Source organism: Trachinotus anak, unplaced genomic scaffold, assembly GCF_046630095.1.
Source record: "Trachinotus anak isolate AG129_WGS33_773 ecotype Australia unplaced genomic scaffold, CSIRO_AGI_Tana_v1 ptg000012l, whole genome shotgun sequence".
Lineage (NCBI taxonomy): Eukaryota > Metazoa > Chordata > Actinopteri > Carangiformes > Carangidae > Trachinotus > Trachinotus anak.
Genome location: NW_027273863.1, coordinates 10,014,351 through 10,032,999, shown reverse-complemented (window position 1 = coordinate 10,032,999; position 18,649 = coordinate 10,014,351). Strand labels below are relative to the sequence as shown.

The following is an 18,649-nucleotide window of genomic DNA, read 5'->3' as shown; positions in this document are numbered from 1 at the left end:
CCCCAACGCCTCCTCTTTCTCATCAGGTCTTTATGCCCTCAGGTCAGAGTTTGACTGCTGATCCCCTGAGCTGCCGCACTACTTAATTTACAGCACATGATACACAACCATTCCCCTGTAAAACTCAATCACAGCCTCCTCTGTCCGCTGATAAATATTCAGTGAAGAACAAAAAGCTTTAGCTGATCCACAGTCAGATCTACCCTCTAGTTTATAGAAAATCCGAGTACTATTTGTTACCTTCATACAAACAACCAATGTTCTATGGGAACAAAACCATGAGCCAGCCTCTAATCTGGAAGCCTTTGTGCATGCATGTGTACTATATGTGTGTCTAATATATGTAAATTATTATGTGTGAGTCCCTTTGCTATCACCAGCCATAGTGGCTCTTCACCAACACACAAGCTTTTCTCACTGAAACAGAAGTCGACTTGAATGAAGCTGCTTTCCTTCAGCTTTGTCAGTTTTTCCACCCCCCCACCCCCACCCCAGCCCTTAGTTACCTCAAATCACCTAGCTGGAGAAAATGAAACAGCCCCTTCACGGATAACGCAGTTGTGGGTCTGCTGAGATTGACTGGAGGCGATGTAAGCTTGCAGAAAAACATCTTCTCCATGGGGCTTTTCTCTGGTATGCTTGTGTATGTTTTGTGTGTCTGTGCTGCACATTTGCATGTTCGTTTGTACCTGTGTTTATGTGGAAAGACAAAGAGAGTGAGTGAGTGAATGAGTGGGAGGATAGCTTTAGTATATCATTACCATGTGGATGCCACAGTCTTGCCTTCAGATGGCAAAGGCCACATTAACTCTATTGCAGCTTGTAGTCATGTGGAAGACCCTCTCCTTCAGGAATCCTCCGCTGTGTTGCTGCACTGTGGTCGTCTCCAAGAACAATTTCCTGTTTTTGAGCCACAGCATCTGGTCTTCATGCTTAATTATGCATCTGCAGTCGTGTTTACAAAGAGGGTGAACTGTACCGTACGTGTTGGGGGGGGGGGGGGGGGGGGGCATGTGTTTGCAGAAGTGAATGAATAAAAGCGTCGGTTTTATAACAATATATGAGAGCTATTTTTGTTCATCAGATTTTGGTTCGTGAGTGTTCACACATTGCTGACATGCTGACATGAAAAAAAAATGTAGTGCCTGTTTTCCTCCCTCAGTCCATCTCCCTGTGTTTTCCTCTGGCTTATGGTCGGGGTTTCTATGGTGTTTGGCTCTCTGTGTGTTGTAGTTCCTATACAGCTGTGCCAGCGTCCATTATCGGCCTCCCTCTGACTGTTAACCCTTTAATGGGCCGGCAGTATGCGCACTTCCCCTTTTGTCACTGCTATTTTCTCTTTAACCCTTTCACGAACAAAGCTGCCTCCCATCTCTCTCCCTTCTCTTTCTTTGAGAGTCCATTTTCGATCACTCATTTCCGCTCCCCAGCTACCACTTCTTTTCTGACTGGAAAAAAAAGCTTTTTTTTTTTTTTTTTTTTTTAAAATAGAATCAATTTACATTAAAGGGCCCAAGGGGCATTAGAAAACTGCAGCACTTAATTTCATAACCAAAAAAAGAAAAAAAAGAAAAAAATCACAGAGGGAAACTGTAGCTGGAGGCTTCTAGCACAATTCCCAGAACTTTTATCATGTGAGACGTAATAGACTAGCATGAAAGACAGCTACTCTTGACTGTAGTACAGTACACTGTGCAGTCTGGTTATGGTTCACCTACCTGAAAACAAGATTACCTGCAGTGCAGTAAGGTACAGTAGATGTATGTATGTATGTGTGTGTGTGTGTGTGTGTGTGTGTTCTGGAAGCCTCTGTGGGTGAATACAAATGTGCTGCTTTTCCAACTGGCCTCTGTTTCACTTCACCAGAGAGAAAGGGGGGTTCAGAGCCAGATAAGGATATTCAATTAGCTTGAGTCTATGGAAGACTGCTGCACCAGTCAGAGTATGCTGGAGCCGGGTGACATATGGTAAGGGCTCTCTGTTAGAGTGAAGGAGCAATGAAACCTGATATCTTCTCATTTCATCTTGTCACTGTTTCAGTAATTTTGCCATTGGAATGTCAAACACATACTGTCTGCCTCAGTAGATATCAACCCCCCCCCCCCCACCCCCCCCCCCACCCCTTTTTCTCAACGGGAAGGTCTCATCTTAGAGCCGAAAATGGAGGATTACTAGAATATGGGGAATAAAACTGAATGGTTTTCAGATTAACACTGTTTGAGTTTAAACTTTTTTTTTTTTTTTTACTGGTGTTTATTTTCCACAGGAGAAAGAGATGCAAAGGAGACACCTATTAAAACCTATCATTGGTGTTTAAATTGATATATTCTTCTCGGTGAAATGCTGCAAAATAAGAATTCCTTTATTTCCCCTTCACTCTCCCTTTCTCTCCCTCGCTTGTCCTCTAGCTTCTCCTGTTGGCTTGTGTCCTGTTCTCGTCATAAATCTCAAGAAGGACGTTTCCAGGCAACTCTCCAGTCAATCTTTACTGAGTTTGTTGCGCGATCGATCTGTCCTGTGCTATAGGTTGTCCCGGCTTCTCTCTCCACTATTGATGTTTTTGCCTCGGGGAAAGAAAGAAACTGCCTCGGCCTAAATTTACCAGGGGCTCGTTCTCAAATGACTTACAATCACCTCACTATGAAAATAGAAGTTGTCAGGCAGTGGCATTCACACATTGATGCTGCTGTTGGTTTTCCCCGTAGTGGATGCAGCTTGATAGGGAGTAAAGATTGTGGGATCGTGGTGTGGGTTATAGAGCACTTAAGGGTGATAATCTCTGTTAGGAATATATGGCCACTGAGGTCCTGTTGGGATGTTTAATCGTCACCAGGGGAACAGTCACCTAATGAAGATGGCTTAGTCTTCAGAGTCCACATGGACTGAACTATATTTCAGGCTTTTGTGGTTTGGTGTGTTGTTTTGAGTGTGTTTGTGTGCATCTCGTATCCCTGACCACATGCATTACTGGTCGTTCTGACTAGTTGGAAAAAGGAAATTGGTATGAGAGGCCATTTAGGTCATAATTCATATTTGTTCTCACACAGGCTCATAATGTTACATAATGTTACTCTCCTACACACACTGCTGTACCCTCTTACATGTGCAATCACAGTCACTCTTTTTTTCTAACACATAAGTATAGTTATCTTAGACTCTACCATAAAGTATACATATGAGAGGATAATTGTACATATGAATGATAATGACAGTGCATACATGACACTAATCTACACTGAAGGGGCTGCAGTCACACTCTCTCATACAACTATTTGTCGCACACTTTTATAGATTTTTGCCCTTGAACACACATAATGACACATAAACTTTCTTTCACATACACCATTAGTATTTGTCACATTCACTGCAGTGATTCTCTCTCTATTAGGTTATCTTACTAACACACACAGTTAACCCTCCTATTGTGTTAGGGTAATTTTTGCTTTGATATGTGAAACATTCTTTTATTTTTTTCTATTTAAAACAAGACTTCATGATATCCTCACCAATGACCTACTAAATTTTATAAAACACATTTTGATCATTTTTCTTTTAAAAAAATGCCTATTACAAAAAAGTTACATCTGTGGTGTTATGGGTCAAATTTGACTTGGTAGTATTTATGAGCTGTTTATACAGAGAAAAACACAGTAAATGTTACCAAACCATCATGAATATCAAACATGACAACAAAACAAAAATAACGCTGATGAAATCCTATGATAACAATATAATAACATTGTTTAATAGTTTTAAAATTATGGTGCATGCAGCAAATGTGATGCCACACACACCAACCACTCTCTCTTTCACTCAATTACACACACTCTCACACACACACACACACACACACAAGCAAACGCATATGACTTACTGAATTATTTTTAAGATGCGATGCTGCTGCTCTTAACTTTAATGGGATTTCTTGCTTCTGTTGTTGATATGTGCCTTTTAAATTATTTGTGTGCTTTTTAAATGTTTTTTTTTTTACCACACCGGGAAGGTTGGACGGAATTTCATTGTACAATTTTGTATAATGACAATAAATATTCTGTTCTCTTCTATTCTCCGTCTATTTACGTCTCCTGTGTCCCCCAGCTGTACAGCAGGGTGGGGCTTTCTCACGCTTTATTTCTGACATCTCACCCCACACCTGGCAAAACGAGCACGCACACACACACATTCAGGACTTTTTTCTGGCACAGGTGTTGAATACTTTCTCTGTGGATGAGACGTCACAGAGGTCACTATGAGGACGACCTATCTGAGGCCTCACCCACATCTCATTAAGTCCATTTAGACAATACATTCCATATCAATATACCATCAAAATCAAGGCAGCTTGTGATGAAAGAATGTGCAAATATATACAGGTTTACTTTTTCCACAGTAAAGTATATGTGGTCAGTTTAAACCCATAGCACAACAGATGTAACACAAATTTCTTATTTTTACATATAACAAAATACAAACAAGTTATTCTGGGAATTATTTCTTGTTTACCATTAGTCTCTCATGCTCTGATAATACATTTGTCTGTTCTGTTCATCATAATCAATAAAATAGGTCAGTTTTGCCTTTTTTTAACTAATGTAAAAACATTTTTACATTTTGAGTTAAATGGGGTCTAAAGTACAAAAAATGACTGGATCATAATTTGTGTTTTTTTCAGTTTTTTTTTTTTTATGGATTCAAACACGGGTCAAATTTGACCTGTAACACAAAAGGTCTTAACTCTTGTCTAACACATTAGGAGGCTTATAGCATCTCATTCATTCACTAAAAATCTTTCTCTCACACACTTGTTCTGTACTGTACACTGTCATAAAACTATTCTATAACCTCACATAGAGTAATATTGTGCTCATTCACACGCACTGCTGTTCTATTATTCTACTATTCACTTCAGCATACGTTGTGATTTCTCTTTAACACAGTCTTGCTGAAACGATACAGTTAATCTCTCTGTCATCTACAATTTGTTCCGAATCAGAAAACAATGTGAAGTTTTTACTCTGCACAAGCCATACGGAGGGGAGCGTATCAGTCTTTAACACCAGGGGCCTGGGTTTGTAACCTGTTTAATGCTTCAGGTCAACAGTGATTTCTTAATCTCTTAACCATGTGGCTGAGCTAGTTAACTTTAACCATAATTTACCATTCTTTATTTAACATAACCATTTGTTATGGTTTCCAACCAATATGCTATATATGCAATATGCTTGCTGCTACTAACTTTTTGTTGTTATGCTGCTGAAAAGCATAATTCAGGCAGCCTAATGTGTCACTGTAAACATATCTAGTGAGTGCACATTATCATACATGTATGCCATTTTTTGGAAAAAACGATTATTGTATTGTCTTTCATAAACTACTGGAGGTTATAATAGTATATCTGAGCTCAGTTGGTGGAGAGGGTCATCCGTTAATTTCAAGTTTAATGGGTCTATTCCTGAGCTCGTCTTGTCCACATGTCTAAGTATTGTTAAGCAAGACACACTGCTCCCGATGAATGTGTACGTGAAATACGTAAGTCACTTTGATAAAATGCATATTAGAGGTACGTGAGAAAGAGAGAGAGTATGACTTCTGGCCTGAAGCTCCTCTTATATTTCTGAGTTTGTGTGTGAATATGTCAAGCACTGGGTCTGCGTCTTTATGAGGGGGTTATCAGCACAAATCTGGCATCAATCAAGCAATCAGCCATAATGGGAGCCTATGAAGGCGAATGGGGCAATACTGTTGATTAGCCAAAATAAAGAGGCTGCTTTAGAGAGCTGATTAGTGCAACGTTGAAATGCTCCTCTAGTCCCATCTCCACGTACAATGTCAAAACCTCAAGGAGCAGGTTTTATGGAGGCATTTGCACATCAACATCAACACTGAGAATATCAGATCTGACATTAAACTGTGCCATCAGCCATCTAACCTGGAACAGGCTCTTTTTAAATTCCAATCACAAGTAAAGTACAGTTTAATATTTTCAAGGATCTTCTGTGTTCTTTCATTCTGCGCCAAAAAAGTACTTAGACCAGTCTTTTGTACTTCAGACTTTAAGAATTCTCATTTTCTCACATTTTTTTACTGTGTAAAAATACATTTTGTAAACATTACATGAAAAAACAAGAGCACAGTTGAGCAAAAGATTTCAGAAATTTAAAAATAACTCTTCACAGTCATGAAAATTAAACTAAAACTAAACTACAATTACTTCATGATTAAACCAGTAACAAAACAGTAAAAATCCATTATTTTCTCTGTTAGAAAAACCGATGCATCACAAGAGAAATTTAAATACATTTAACTGAGTAGTTGTTTCTTTCTTTTGACTTTTTTTCTGAATATCAATATTCTACTCATGCTCACTGTGCATGTGGCATGGTCTCTTCTGCAGTTATGTCATTTATTAGTGGGTTTTACCACCAGTGAGTGCAAACAAACTTACTGAGCTTTAAGTGACATTACTGATTTTCATTTTACAAATCATTAGTCTTTGGCTGGGTTACCTCAACCGTCTTTGGTTAAGTGACTTTTACTGGTTTCCTGAAGATTCTCTAGCACTTCCCTCATTCTATAACCAAATTATTTATAATACTGATGCTTCATCTGAAAGCACAGCAATAATTATATATTATATAATATATAATTATGTATATCTGATTGCTGTAAGTCAGGGGTTTTCAAAGTCTGACACTGCACAAAACGCCCCTCATCCCTTATGTAAACAGGAGGAACTGTGTACTGTCCAAGCAGAGGCCATGGTAACAACATACAACACAAAGCATTATTCCCATGGATTTATCTTTTTTTCTATGATTTCTAAGTGGATTTATGAACATGTATTGGTGAACAGAGATGCTGATATCGTTGGGAAGTGTAATTTATGTCTGTTCATATGTGACTCTTGAGAAGGAGTAAAGACTTTGATCACGCTATTATATACTGGATATACTCGTATTTAAGGGCTGATTCACACACCAACAAGGTCAAGGTTCAGTTTGTTCACCATTTTACCAGGATCAGCCCATCCTATATGGCCCTGATCTACAAAACAAGTTTCTAACAACCCCCTCCTTTAATTTGCTGGAAATTAAAATTGCTCCTAATGAGGCAGGGGTGTCCCACAGGGAAAATAACCCCTCCTTCCGTTCTAACCCCAATCTCCCCAGGACCTAGTTTATAAGACACACAATCACACAAGCACACATGGAGTAACCTTGTTGGGTCCTAATTATAATAGCATTGTGTCTCTCTTGAACACAATTTGTTATTAGTCCTAACAAAAACACAATCCCACAGGCACGTACCTGTGTCCTTTTTCTCCATGGAGGTTTTGTCTTGTTTTTGGCTTCCTTTTTATTAAATCACTAATTGAAGAATAAAAGAAGGAGGTGAAGTCAGGAAGGCTGAGCTTTGCTAGAAGCCAATAATTGCCTCTTTTATCAAACTACCATCATTTTTGAATGTTTTTTTTTTTATATTAGATTACTATATTTTTCCTATCAATACTAAACATCTATGGCAGCTATTGTATGTAGCCACAACCCTGCATTTTCATGCATTATTTACCTGTTTTGAAAGCAGACTTTTTTAAGAATCCTCTGTTTTAAACTAATTTTCACATAGTAGTATCATTTTTCTTCTCTCTGTTATTTTTACTGTATATTGTTTTTACCACTGTTTAAAAACACAAAAGCCAAACTAATTATGGCCGCATCATGTTTCAGATGATTCATAGTATGAGTGAATATGATCTTTAAATGGTGCCAGCACTAAACTAAACAGTAAGAGAATCTCGTCTTTTTTCTGCTATGAGTTAATGCCATTGTCCCATATTTTCTCTCGTCTAGTTCTTTGCCTCAGTAAAGGTTATAGCATCCCTGAGGCGACTGCAACCCTGAACTTGATTTTTTTTATAATGTTCTCACAATTTATTGTGTGTAGATTTTATTGTTGCCTTTTCTTCTCTTGCTGAGTTGTTGGGTTGGATCTTCACCATTGGGATTTAATTGAGGCCACTAGTAATAGACATTATATAGCAGACCTCTACCACTTGCACCTAATCGTCCTCACTAAATGAATGTGTGCATTTAAGATATCTGACTGTGGTGGTCTTGAAAGGTTTACCAGCAAAGTTATGAAATATGTATCTTCCATTACAGATGTTTCATATGTTTCAGATCTCAAGCACTCACACAAAGTAATTTTAAAACCACCCTTGACCACGCCAATAAAAAGAATCATCAATTTTGAATTACTGGACTTTGACAGCAGAAGTCAGAGTTTGTGGCTTGTGTCCTTCCTGTTTGTAAATTTAGGTTATCAAGAGACTTGGTTAAGCTTAGGGAAAGATTATGGTTTTGAAAAAGTAATTGTGGCCCATCTTGTGCTTCCAGTTAGTGTTGACATTTTCACTATGTAACCAGGACAATGATCTTTCTGTTACCTTAACCGAGTGCTTTGAGTTACTGTAGTAAAACCAGAAAAATCTAATATAAATAGATAAATAAAAAGGTAATTTATTGGCTGCACTGCAACAGCAGGGCCTGTCCTATAATGTTTAATGTCCCTGACTGACTGACTGACTGATCATATTTTCACCATTACTCAGCCAAATACCACTTGACTGGAATATGTATTGGTGTAGCTCAGGCTACATTTCTCGTTACAGGGAGTCACCCAGCCATTCTTGTTTCCTGGCAGTTCTGAAGCTGCAGGGAGTGGCGGTTCCAGTTTACGTAGGCTTGTCTCCATTATGACAAATAAACAACTTTAATTACATGTATCATTATTACTATGGGAGGCAGAAGAAAGGACTAAACATCCGACTCACCTTACAAGACAGAGCAGAAGAGTTGGAGGGACAGAGAGAAGCAATCGGTAAATACTAAGCTAAATAAACTAGCAGATCTGAATAGCATGTAAATAACAGAAATGCAAGTAATCAGAAATGAGACAACACGCTTACGTGTTAAGAAATAAAGGGTTTATGTCAACTGAAACACTTTTAATTTGAAATGAATACAGGAAGTGTTGAGTTTGTATTAACACGCAATGCATAACTTTAGCCCGACAGATGGGAGCAACTCAACGAGGCTTCTAATAAAAAACCAGTATGACCACTTATAATTATCAAACAGAGGGAAGTAGAAATAAAGACCTGCCTCAAATAAAGACCTGCTACCTTTGGCAGTTAAGGTAAAAAAAAAAAAAAAAAAAGAGTTCCCGGTTCCCTTTTTGAGGAAATACAGTAGTTGAAAACAACTGCGGATACCAGACAGAGGCTGTGCGCTGTGTGAGACAAGACGAGGAAGGTATTCTGTCGCTTCTAACTTTCCCTCTGAGCAATCATTTTACAAGTATAATAAAAGTATAATATAGTTAAAAATACAGCACTGTCTTTGTATTTAACTTATGTGTATGACAATTTGACAATGTTGTGGTTATAAAATCAGGATTTTAGCAGCAGCAGAGCAGCAGCTTGGAAATGGCTTGGAAGTTATAATGTAGTCTTAATGGGCCATGTTTCAGTCACTATTTTATACTTGTTCCATGGCGTGATAACAGAAACAGGAAAACATGTAAATGAGAACAGCTTTATTGTGTATTCAGCTGTATTAAAATACTGTACGTCAGCACAGAGAGTAGGAGAGAATGGGATGTGATGATGTCAGTCGTTGTTTTTTGTTTTGACCATAAGCGGTCCAGCCATATACTTGGTTTAGACATAGTCTAGTTTATTAGTTACCAGAGGCCGACACTTGTCGAGAGAAGAAATGAAATAAACTGAAATGAATGTGTCGTACGAACATTTGCTCCTGGCAGTGCATCTAACAGCAGTGTGTATATATATTCAGGACACCCATTTCCTCATCGTATTGACAAGAGAATGTTGGGAACTATAACCAAAAAACATACTCGCTAATTCAAATTATGAATGTAATTATTAATGCATCAGTTGGGAAAAAAAGTTGGAAAACAGACAACTCACTCTAAAAGAAATGTGGTCACAGGATTTTTGACTCACTACCTCAATATTAGTAATACAAAAGTATTTTTGGTTTGGTTATAGATGTGCTATATAAAATATGTAAAATATGATATAAACTAAGGGTGGGTATCAATGCAAATGTGCATACGGCCAAACATGCCATTGTTCATTTCACCCACAACAGCAAGATAAGTCAAGAAATGGATATCCTTCTATGTAATTCAGCTGAGCAAATTCAGCATTTAAACTACCTTTTCAGGGCTGTAACCTACAGTATAGAATTAATGTTGCTCTGCAGTGCCTCCACTGCCTCCCTAGTGCCTCACTTGAGGTGCAAGCTAACATTAAGTTATCTAACTTTTTTTACAAAGACATAAACACCCTAAACTCATGATTATCCATTCAGCAGGATTTGCTGTTTTTCTTCATTTAGCATTAGCAAAGAGAACAGTAGCCTACCTCACTGATGGGGCAACAGGGCCAATGGACAGTGAATTGAGAAAGACCTTCTTCTGGAGCACAAAGCAGAGTCTGATGCACTTATACACTATTAATTTCAAATTCAAACCGCTCATCAAAGACGAAGCCTTTAATTTTTTCCTACATTTGAAAGCCAGTTTGGATTTCAATAGTCACATAGTCACAACATTGTGATGCCCAGAAACACAGATAATATCAAGTCTCATGTCACAGCATCAATATTAAATCAATATACGGTAGCATGTATGAAGTGACATGTTAGTAATACACCTGAAGAGCCTCTATTCGAGCTACATGGGTTTCTTTTTATATATACTAATACCTTAGACCTATATACTTTGGTCTGTTGCAGCTTTAGTGATGTTGCACACTAAAAGTGTGGGCTACAATATGCACATTCAGACATGAGTAGATGTGTGTGCATGGAAAAGTTTGAATAAATGTATGAAGAGAAAAATAAGGCCATGCACACTCTGCAAAGTGCTTTTCACGTGTTTCAACACAGATATTCCAGTCTTGTCCCAGTGCACATCATGCAGCCGTTCACACACTCTCCGACCTTACCAGAAAGTCAGTGCGAGAATATTCTGTGAAAACTCTTTGAACAGCAGCTGCCTCTTCAATCCCTAGGAATGTCTGTGTCTGTGTGAAGCTTCAACTTACCCCACAGAAGCAGCCATTATCTAATAGCCTAGATGTAAAGACATGAAGTATAGGGCAATAAGACTGTGCACTCAGAGACTCACTGCTTCCACTCCTGCAAGTTAATATTCTTTTAATTTATGGTGATATGACATGATTTGAAGACCTATAGTATTCATTGCAGAACATTTGATGCTCTAACAAGATTCTTCATTAACTATATATTATTTGTTTCCATCATCGCAGCACACAGATGGAGCACACTGATGGAGGACTTTCCTTTATTAATGTAGGGCTGCAGCCTCTGGTTTTCCTCTGTCTTTACCAGCACTGAGTAATGATCCACATGCTGGTCAGGGATGGACGGAGGGGCCCTGATGCCTGCTGGCCTGTCAGAGAAATGTGACAGCGTCTAGTGTGCAGGGACAAACTGGAGAGTATAGCCTGCAGCTCTCAATCACTCCAGGGGCTGGCAGAGACACCCACAGGGAGCTGTCTTCCCTCTCTTTCATTTGTCTCTTTCTTTTTCACCCCCTCTATTTTTCATTTCCCTCAATTTTTAGATCTCTACCTTATTTTGTCGCCTTTCCCTCTTTCTCTTTTCTCTGTTGTGATCCTCCTTTCATGTCAGCCTTGTCGGCATCTGTCCGCTGTTCACGGATTTTACACATACACGTGGATCTTCTCAAACAATTCCTCCTTGTGCTTGTTTCGTTGTTGCACACTGTTGCACAATATCCGACCTAATCCAATGCCTGGCTGAGGCTCAGCTTGTTCAACTAGCACACATATGCACACAACCTCCCACCCACCCACATACACACACACATAATTAAACAGACTGGCATCCACATGCTCAAACTCTCACAAACACACACACAGACACACAGAATTGAAAACATTTGATTTTTACAAAGCACAATTCCATTTTTAGGGTATATAAGCCTTCAGGACTGCAGCACAGTAGCCCCATACAAGGCTAAAGAATGAGGATTTTCTATTAAATTTGAGTGGGCTGGAGAGAGAGACACAAAGAGAGAGAGAAGAGTGAGGCAGAGAGTTGCCTTCATTTAAACTGTTCTGCACTGAGGCTTTTCAATTTGATTATGAGGCTCCATTTCATAGAGCCTGGATGCTGCGTGCCATTCAGAATGAAATTGAGCCATTGGTCGACTGGTCAGGCAGGCTCCCTGTGTCTCCTCTGCGGGGGCATCAGGGGACAACAAGGGCAACGCTGGCCCACTGTGCCCTTGCACTGTTTAGTCGGATTGCAGGGGAAATGTGCAAAGAGATGGGAGGTTGGCTGGCTAAGTGGGCGAGAGTATGGAAGTGATTGAGTGGTTTGAGGTTTTGGAACGGGATGTGAGGACTCCTGCTGCAAAGTCTGTGAAGGACTGTTTAGTGTTACAGAGGAAAAAGTAATGTGTCCCTTGATATTTTCTCTGTTTATTTTGTGTCTCTAGTATAATAGCTACCAAATCTTTCCTAGAAATGCAGAAACACACGTATCAGTGTTCACACAAGCTGACTGACGGAACGTTTGCCCATATTTAGGTCAGTCCTGACCTGGTTCAGTGACGAATGATCACCAGAAACAGGTAACTAAAGCTGAGGATGTAACAGCAGCCCTGCACCCTCAGTTTCCATCGTCAATCCTGTTCATTTACGTTATCGGAGCAACACTTCCCAGGGTATTCTCCTTTTACATCTCAGGCTTTGTCCCATGTCACAACATGACTATATTATGCTGATTTATCACTGTGTAATTGGTCACTGGAAACCAAATTAGAGGTATACATTTTGGGTGTCATTATTCAGCTTTTAGGTTCAACCCTCCTATTGTGTTAGGGTCATTTTTGACCCGTTTTCAAGTTTAGATGTGTGAAACATTCTTTTAATTTTTTCTAATCAAAACAAGACTTCATGATATCCTCAACAATGACCTACTAAACCTCTTTTTTTTAAATGCCTATTAGAAAAAAGTTACATCTGTGGTGTTATGGGTCGAATTTGACCTGGTTGTATTTATGAGCTGTTAATGCAGAGAAAAACACAGTAAATACCAAACCATCATGAATATCAAACATGACAACCAAACAAAAATAAGAGTGATGAAATCCTATAACAACAGTATAAAAACTTTGTTTCATATTTTTAAAATTGCAAAGCCTAAACTTGAATTGAATTGTAGAGTGGCATGCAGCAAATGTGATGCCGCACACACCAGCCACTCTCTCTCTCACACGCATATACATACACACGCACACAGACATCTCCTGTCCCCCAGCTGTACAGCAGTATATATTTCCGTTTTTTTCTGTTTTCTTATCTTTTTTTTTTATGAATTCAAACATGGCTCAAATTTGACCCCAAACACAAAAGGTGTAAATCCTTTTCTAACACATTAGGAGGGTTAAACATTTTAGAGGCTTCTGGATTTTATATTTTAGGGAGGAACAATTACATGGGATCAGTGAGAGGCCATATAGCTTGTGATTTGTTTGTCCACTTTGCAGCAGAGTGGATTTATTATTAACTGAGATCTGTCAGTCATCTATTGTACAGTCACACTTAGTCAGAGGTCACTCTGATCTATGAAACCACATCTTGAACCAATATGACCAGTCATTTTTGGCTGTGTCATGTTATTTAAGTTGTTGTTGTCTCTTGGGAAACTTGATGTAAAAACTGTCGAGACCACCAAAAGGTAATGATGTAATGAACATCTCATCAACAAACAAACGGCTCAGTTTGACATTGATCTTTGACAGTGATGTTGGAATATTACAGTCTGTGGCAGACCGATCACAAGTGTTGGCTTTAACTTTAGCTCAGGTGGTTAACCCTGTTAATTCTAGGGTTGGTGGTCCAGTTCTTCAGCAGGATGCTGCATCTCAAATTGTGTCTGGTGTCTGTGTGACAAACAGTAAAAATACAATAATACTCTTAGAAATGCACAAAACAATATAAGAAACATTTTCTACAAATATGCACAACCTTTGTTTGAGGTAGTTGTCTTGGATTGTTTCTGATATATTGTAGTCCAGGAGCCATATTTGCATATCAAGCATCTCAGAAGCACTCTGAAAGTTTGACTGAGACTAAAAATACTACACAGTTATTTACTTCCTACACAAAAGCAGGAAATACTCTTTTGAGAATGAATGACATCAAATTGTGACACTCCAAAGAACCAAAGGAATCATCATATTTTGTAGTTGCTCGGTACCAGTCCGCTCTGGATTCAACGTATTCAAAAGACTGAAAGGCAGGTCGACTCTTGATCTCCATCCAGGAAAAAAGCACCGCTAAAGACTTCAGAAACATTTATTTACAAAACTTATTAAAGTGGCGTACAAAAATAATCTACTAAAATAACACAGCTGAGGTCAATCCAACAATATTTCTACAATATCTTATGCTGCTTAGCCAGTACATGCATTTGCTACAATAATGATATTTTTTTCTGGATGGTTGTGCTGTTGTTGGAATTCTGTCATAGTCTTTGCACATCTGTCCTTGATGCTCAGTCATATGTGTGAGCTGTACCTGATGCTGAGAAAAGCTATAATTTGCGTTGAAACTTTTGTAATTGTTTTGTGTGAAATAATTCAATATGTAGCGACTGATTCTTGTTGTTGCATCTCTTGTTCTTACTGCAGTAAGTAGTAAACTGAAAGAGTTCACCTTTTGCACCATGTTCAAAATGAGTCACGAGACACAGAGCATCTTTAAGAAACTTTAATTTGTCGAACTGAGATCACATTTTGAAAATACAGCACTCTATTTTTATCCTCTTAAAAAGAACAGCATCTTGACCACGATTGGCATATCAGTATCTTTTTCTACAGAATTTCCTGTCATTCAAACCAAAAGTTCACTCCCTGCACCGTCTTCAAAAGTGTAGAGGGGTCCTAATGGCACAGATTAAAAAGCAATTTAATACAGAAAAGGGGATTAGAAACACTATGGGCTGCACTAATCCTTAACCTTTAGTCCTGTTCTCATGGAGCCACAATATGCGCAAGACGATAGCATCACAGGACCGGAGTTAGTAAATTTCCATTAGGGCCGCCCTTCTTTATTCCCACCAGCACATTTAAAGGCATTAGGCATGCTTTGTCAAGGCTAATAAAAAGGACCAGCAGTGCTATCACACACCCCCGACTTGTTTCGGAAAAAGCACTGTTCCATGTGAAGTTTTCATAACCCATTATGATAATCTACCCGAGTCTCTGAAGGGCAGGGGATAGACAGGCAGATAGATGCTTCTGGGGTGACTGCTCCACAGCGTCTGTATGGATAGAACATTTTCTGTCTGTGTAACCGGGACAGAAATCTGCCAAGAGGAGCAGAAACGATAGACGACGAAATGTAAGAGAAGAGAGTCGCCAGGTTGGAAAACAATTGTGCGGGTGATCTGAATAAAAGACGTTTCATGTATTTCACTCCTATGTCATTCAAAATTGGAATTTATATGCACAGTGCACAATTTATTGGTTGAACATTGTATTTATATGCCAATATAGGTTCTTCCACTTGCCCCGAAGTTGCCTTTTGCCTTAAAGAGATGGACAGTATACAGTATCCTCTGAGTTTCAAAACAAATGGTTTCCCTTGTTTTTACTCTTAAAATAGCTGGAATCTCACACCTGGTCTCAGTGGCACGCCTGATTTGAGAAGTTCCATGTTTTCTTCTTCTCTGCTCTCGTTTAGGAAGCTCGTGGCTCGTCTCTGCAGAGGAAAAGTGTTTCTCTGATGGTAAACAGGGTCATGCCGAACATTAATCATTCATATCTAAATTTGTGCAGCGCAAAGATTCAATTTTCTGCACTTTGTAGGGTCCACTATTGGTTATATGGTTTTATTTATACATCCAAGTTCATTCATTATTTATTTGTTTTTGAGCCACCTAGTTTTGATGCCATTTTCTTGAAGGAAAACCTTGTACACGTGAAACATACTGCGTCCAATAAAGGAGGAAGACAAGGGGAGTTAGTTAGCATCTACTAATACAGGTATGAAGGATTCTCACTGAGCAACCACTTCTCTGTTACCAGCTCTTTCTCAGGAAAACAGACCTTGAGTATTTGGGACTTTCAGACAAAAACTGTTGTTTTTTTTTGGGTTCATATTGTACGTTGGCCACATGTCCTGCTGAGAACTAAATCTGTCTGCTTTTATAACCAAAATTGTTTTTGCAAGATCCTTCCCTCTCTTTGCCCTCTCCAGAGCCACGGAGATATAACTCCCACATCAATGCTTTTTTTTAAAGTCCACCTGTGTGTGTGTGTGTGTGTGTGTGTCTCTTCAACCCACTGTCAGTTTTTTTTACACCCTTTTTGTTGTGATAGTATTGTATTTATCACCCTCTTTCCTGTTAACAGGCCACTACCGAGCAGAAGAAGCTGAGCCATGCTGGATCCAAGCCCTCCCTCTCCGAGAGCAGTGGCCGACTCCCTCAGATAGCCATGAACACCTGCAAGTACAATGGCGGAGTGGTGAGACCACTGGTGGGCAGCCTGGCGTCCTCGTCGCGCCGCAACCTTGCGGAGCTCGACTCGGAGACGCAGCCCTTGCAGACGCTGCACAGCTCTGGCCTGGAGGTGGTGGTGTCCAAGGGCAACGGCGGCGAAGACCCCAGCAAGGCGTCCAACGAGAGCTTGGTCAGGGAGGGCAGCGGGCGTGGCGGAGGCAGGGCGCCGCAGAAGAAGAACAGGGACATTGGCTACAAGCTTGGCCACCGGAGGGCGCTGTTTGAGAAGCGGAAGCGGCTCAGCGACTACGCACTCATCTTCGGGATGTTTGGGATTGTTGTCATGGTGACAGAGACGGAACTGTCATGGGGGGTTTACACTAAGGTAGGTTGTTGCATGTGTGTGATGCATGAGTGGGAGCTTTGTGTGTTGGCATTGCTATTGTTAACTTTTGAGTTGTGTGGGGTTGGCAGCTGTCAGATTTATGAAGAGTGATTATTAGCACAGACACTGACGTACATTATCTAACAAAGGTGTTGGGAATATTTGCACAAATACAAATAAAATGGAGCTTCATGTTATCTGGACAATGACTAATAGTCCGACAATTGGATTAAATCTCAGATTTTGCCTTTCGAAATGTTCTATTCAGTGATTTCTTGACTGTGGGCCTGGTTTTGTTACTGGTTGAGAATTTTTATTCTTGGCATCAGATTAGAGTTTAGCCAAAGGATTGGTTGCTCTTCTGGTACTGTTATGGTTGTCTGTCATTCCCTTTGAAGCCAGCATCTAGAATCACAGCTCACAGCAGGAGAGGAAGATGAAGAGTGGGATGGTGCATGGTGAATATATACACTGTCTGTGTATATAGAGTGAGATTTAGACAGAGAGAGAGAGAGAGAGAAAGACAAGTAGAGATGAAGAGAAAAGTCACTAGGAATAAAAGATGGGAATAAATTTCCAGATGTTTCAAAGTGCCCAAGAGCATCTTTTACTTTTAGTAGATCAGAGTGGAGATGACGCAGCGAGGTACTGGAACAAGTGGGACGCTTGATCAAGGACACCAGCAGGCAGTGTGGATTCAGGGTCATGGTGACCAAGTCACCACCCCTTGACCTGTTATTGTCCTTTTGTGTCAGCCAATCAGGTCTGCTGTGTCAGGATATTTGTGACAGAATATCATTCATTCAGTACACTTAGAGCAGTGTCTACCACAGTATTTACTGGGCTGTTTACTCGGGAGTTGACATTGCAGTGCACTGCAGTATATGATAGGTCACAGAGCAGTTGTCTTTCATCTCTGGAAATAAGACCATCTTTTCAACAACACAGTCTGTGTGTGAGTAAAAATATAAAAACTGACCATGACTGTCAATCTTTTAGGTGGGTTTGCTTGCATAAGCCTGTTAACAACAAATTGTGTATATTAAAGCACTATTGATCACTTAGCGCTAAAATGGTGCAAGTTCAATATTGTTTTAGCTCTCCTCATCAACTTTGGAGAAATATAACTGGGTCTTTAACTTGCTATTTGCCTCAATATATTTACAGGCTACTTGCTAACATTGTCCATTCCCTAGTTGCTAAATTAGCCTTTTCTGGCTATTTACTACACTGTTATTTTACACTCTTCACCACTGAGTTGGTAACTTTGTTTTTACTGGCTATTTGCAAACATTGACTTTTCACAACTTTTACTAATTTTGCCTATTCATCGTCTACTTGCTAATTTTTTCCCCTGCTAGCGGCTAACCGTGTCTGTTCGCTGGCCTCCAGCACAAATGTGTCTGGATAGATAGTGTACAAGGGGATTATTAGAGCTTTATTTTTTTACTGAAGTTGATAAAATTGAAAAAGCTGAACCAAACACTGAAGTTGCAGGCCATAAAAACAAGACAGCCCTCTGCAATTGACCCCCTTCACTTTTCATCTTTATTGTCCAGCTGCTTACTGTCTAAAGCAAAACATAAGATATTCCTTTTCTAACTTTGGCAGACATCGGTTTCCATTTATTTCACCATGGTTTGAAAATGAATTTGTAAACTTGAAACTTAACCTT

The 18,649-nt window shown here is 39.5% G+C and overlaps 1 protein-coding gene across 9 annotated transcripts in view; it reads left to right on the top strand.

The window, feature by feature from the left end:
- kcnn1a (potassium intermediate/small conductance calcium-activated channel, subfamily N, member 1a) overlaps positions 1–18,649 on the top strand; it is a 63,409-nt gene that overhangs the window by 16,405 nt on the left and 28,355 nt on the right. For all 9 annotated transcript variants that reach the window (XM_071492844.1, XM_071492841.1, XM_071492842.1 and 6 more), the window contains one exon: positions 16,501–16,974. In XM_071492844.1, coding sequence (XP_071348945.1) covers positions 16,585–16,974 — 390 coding nt within the window. In that variant the 5' untranslated portion in view covers positions 16,501–16,584. The remainder of the gene's footprint in view (positions 1–16,500; positions 16,975–18,649) is intronic.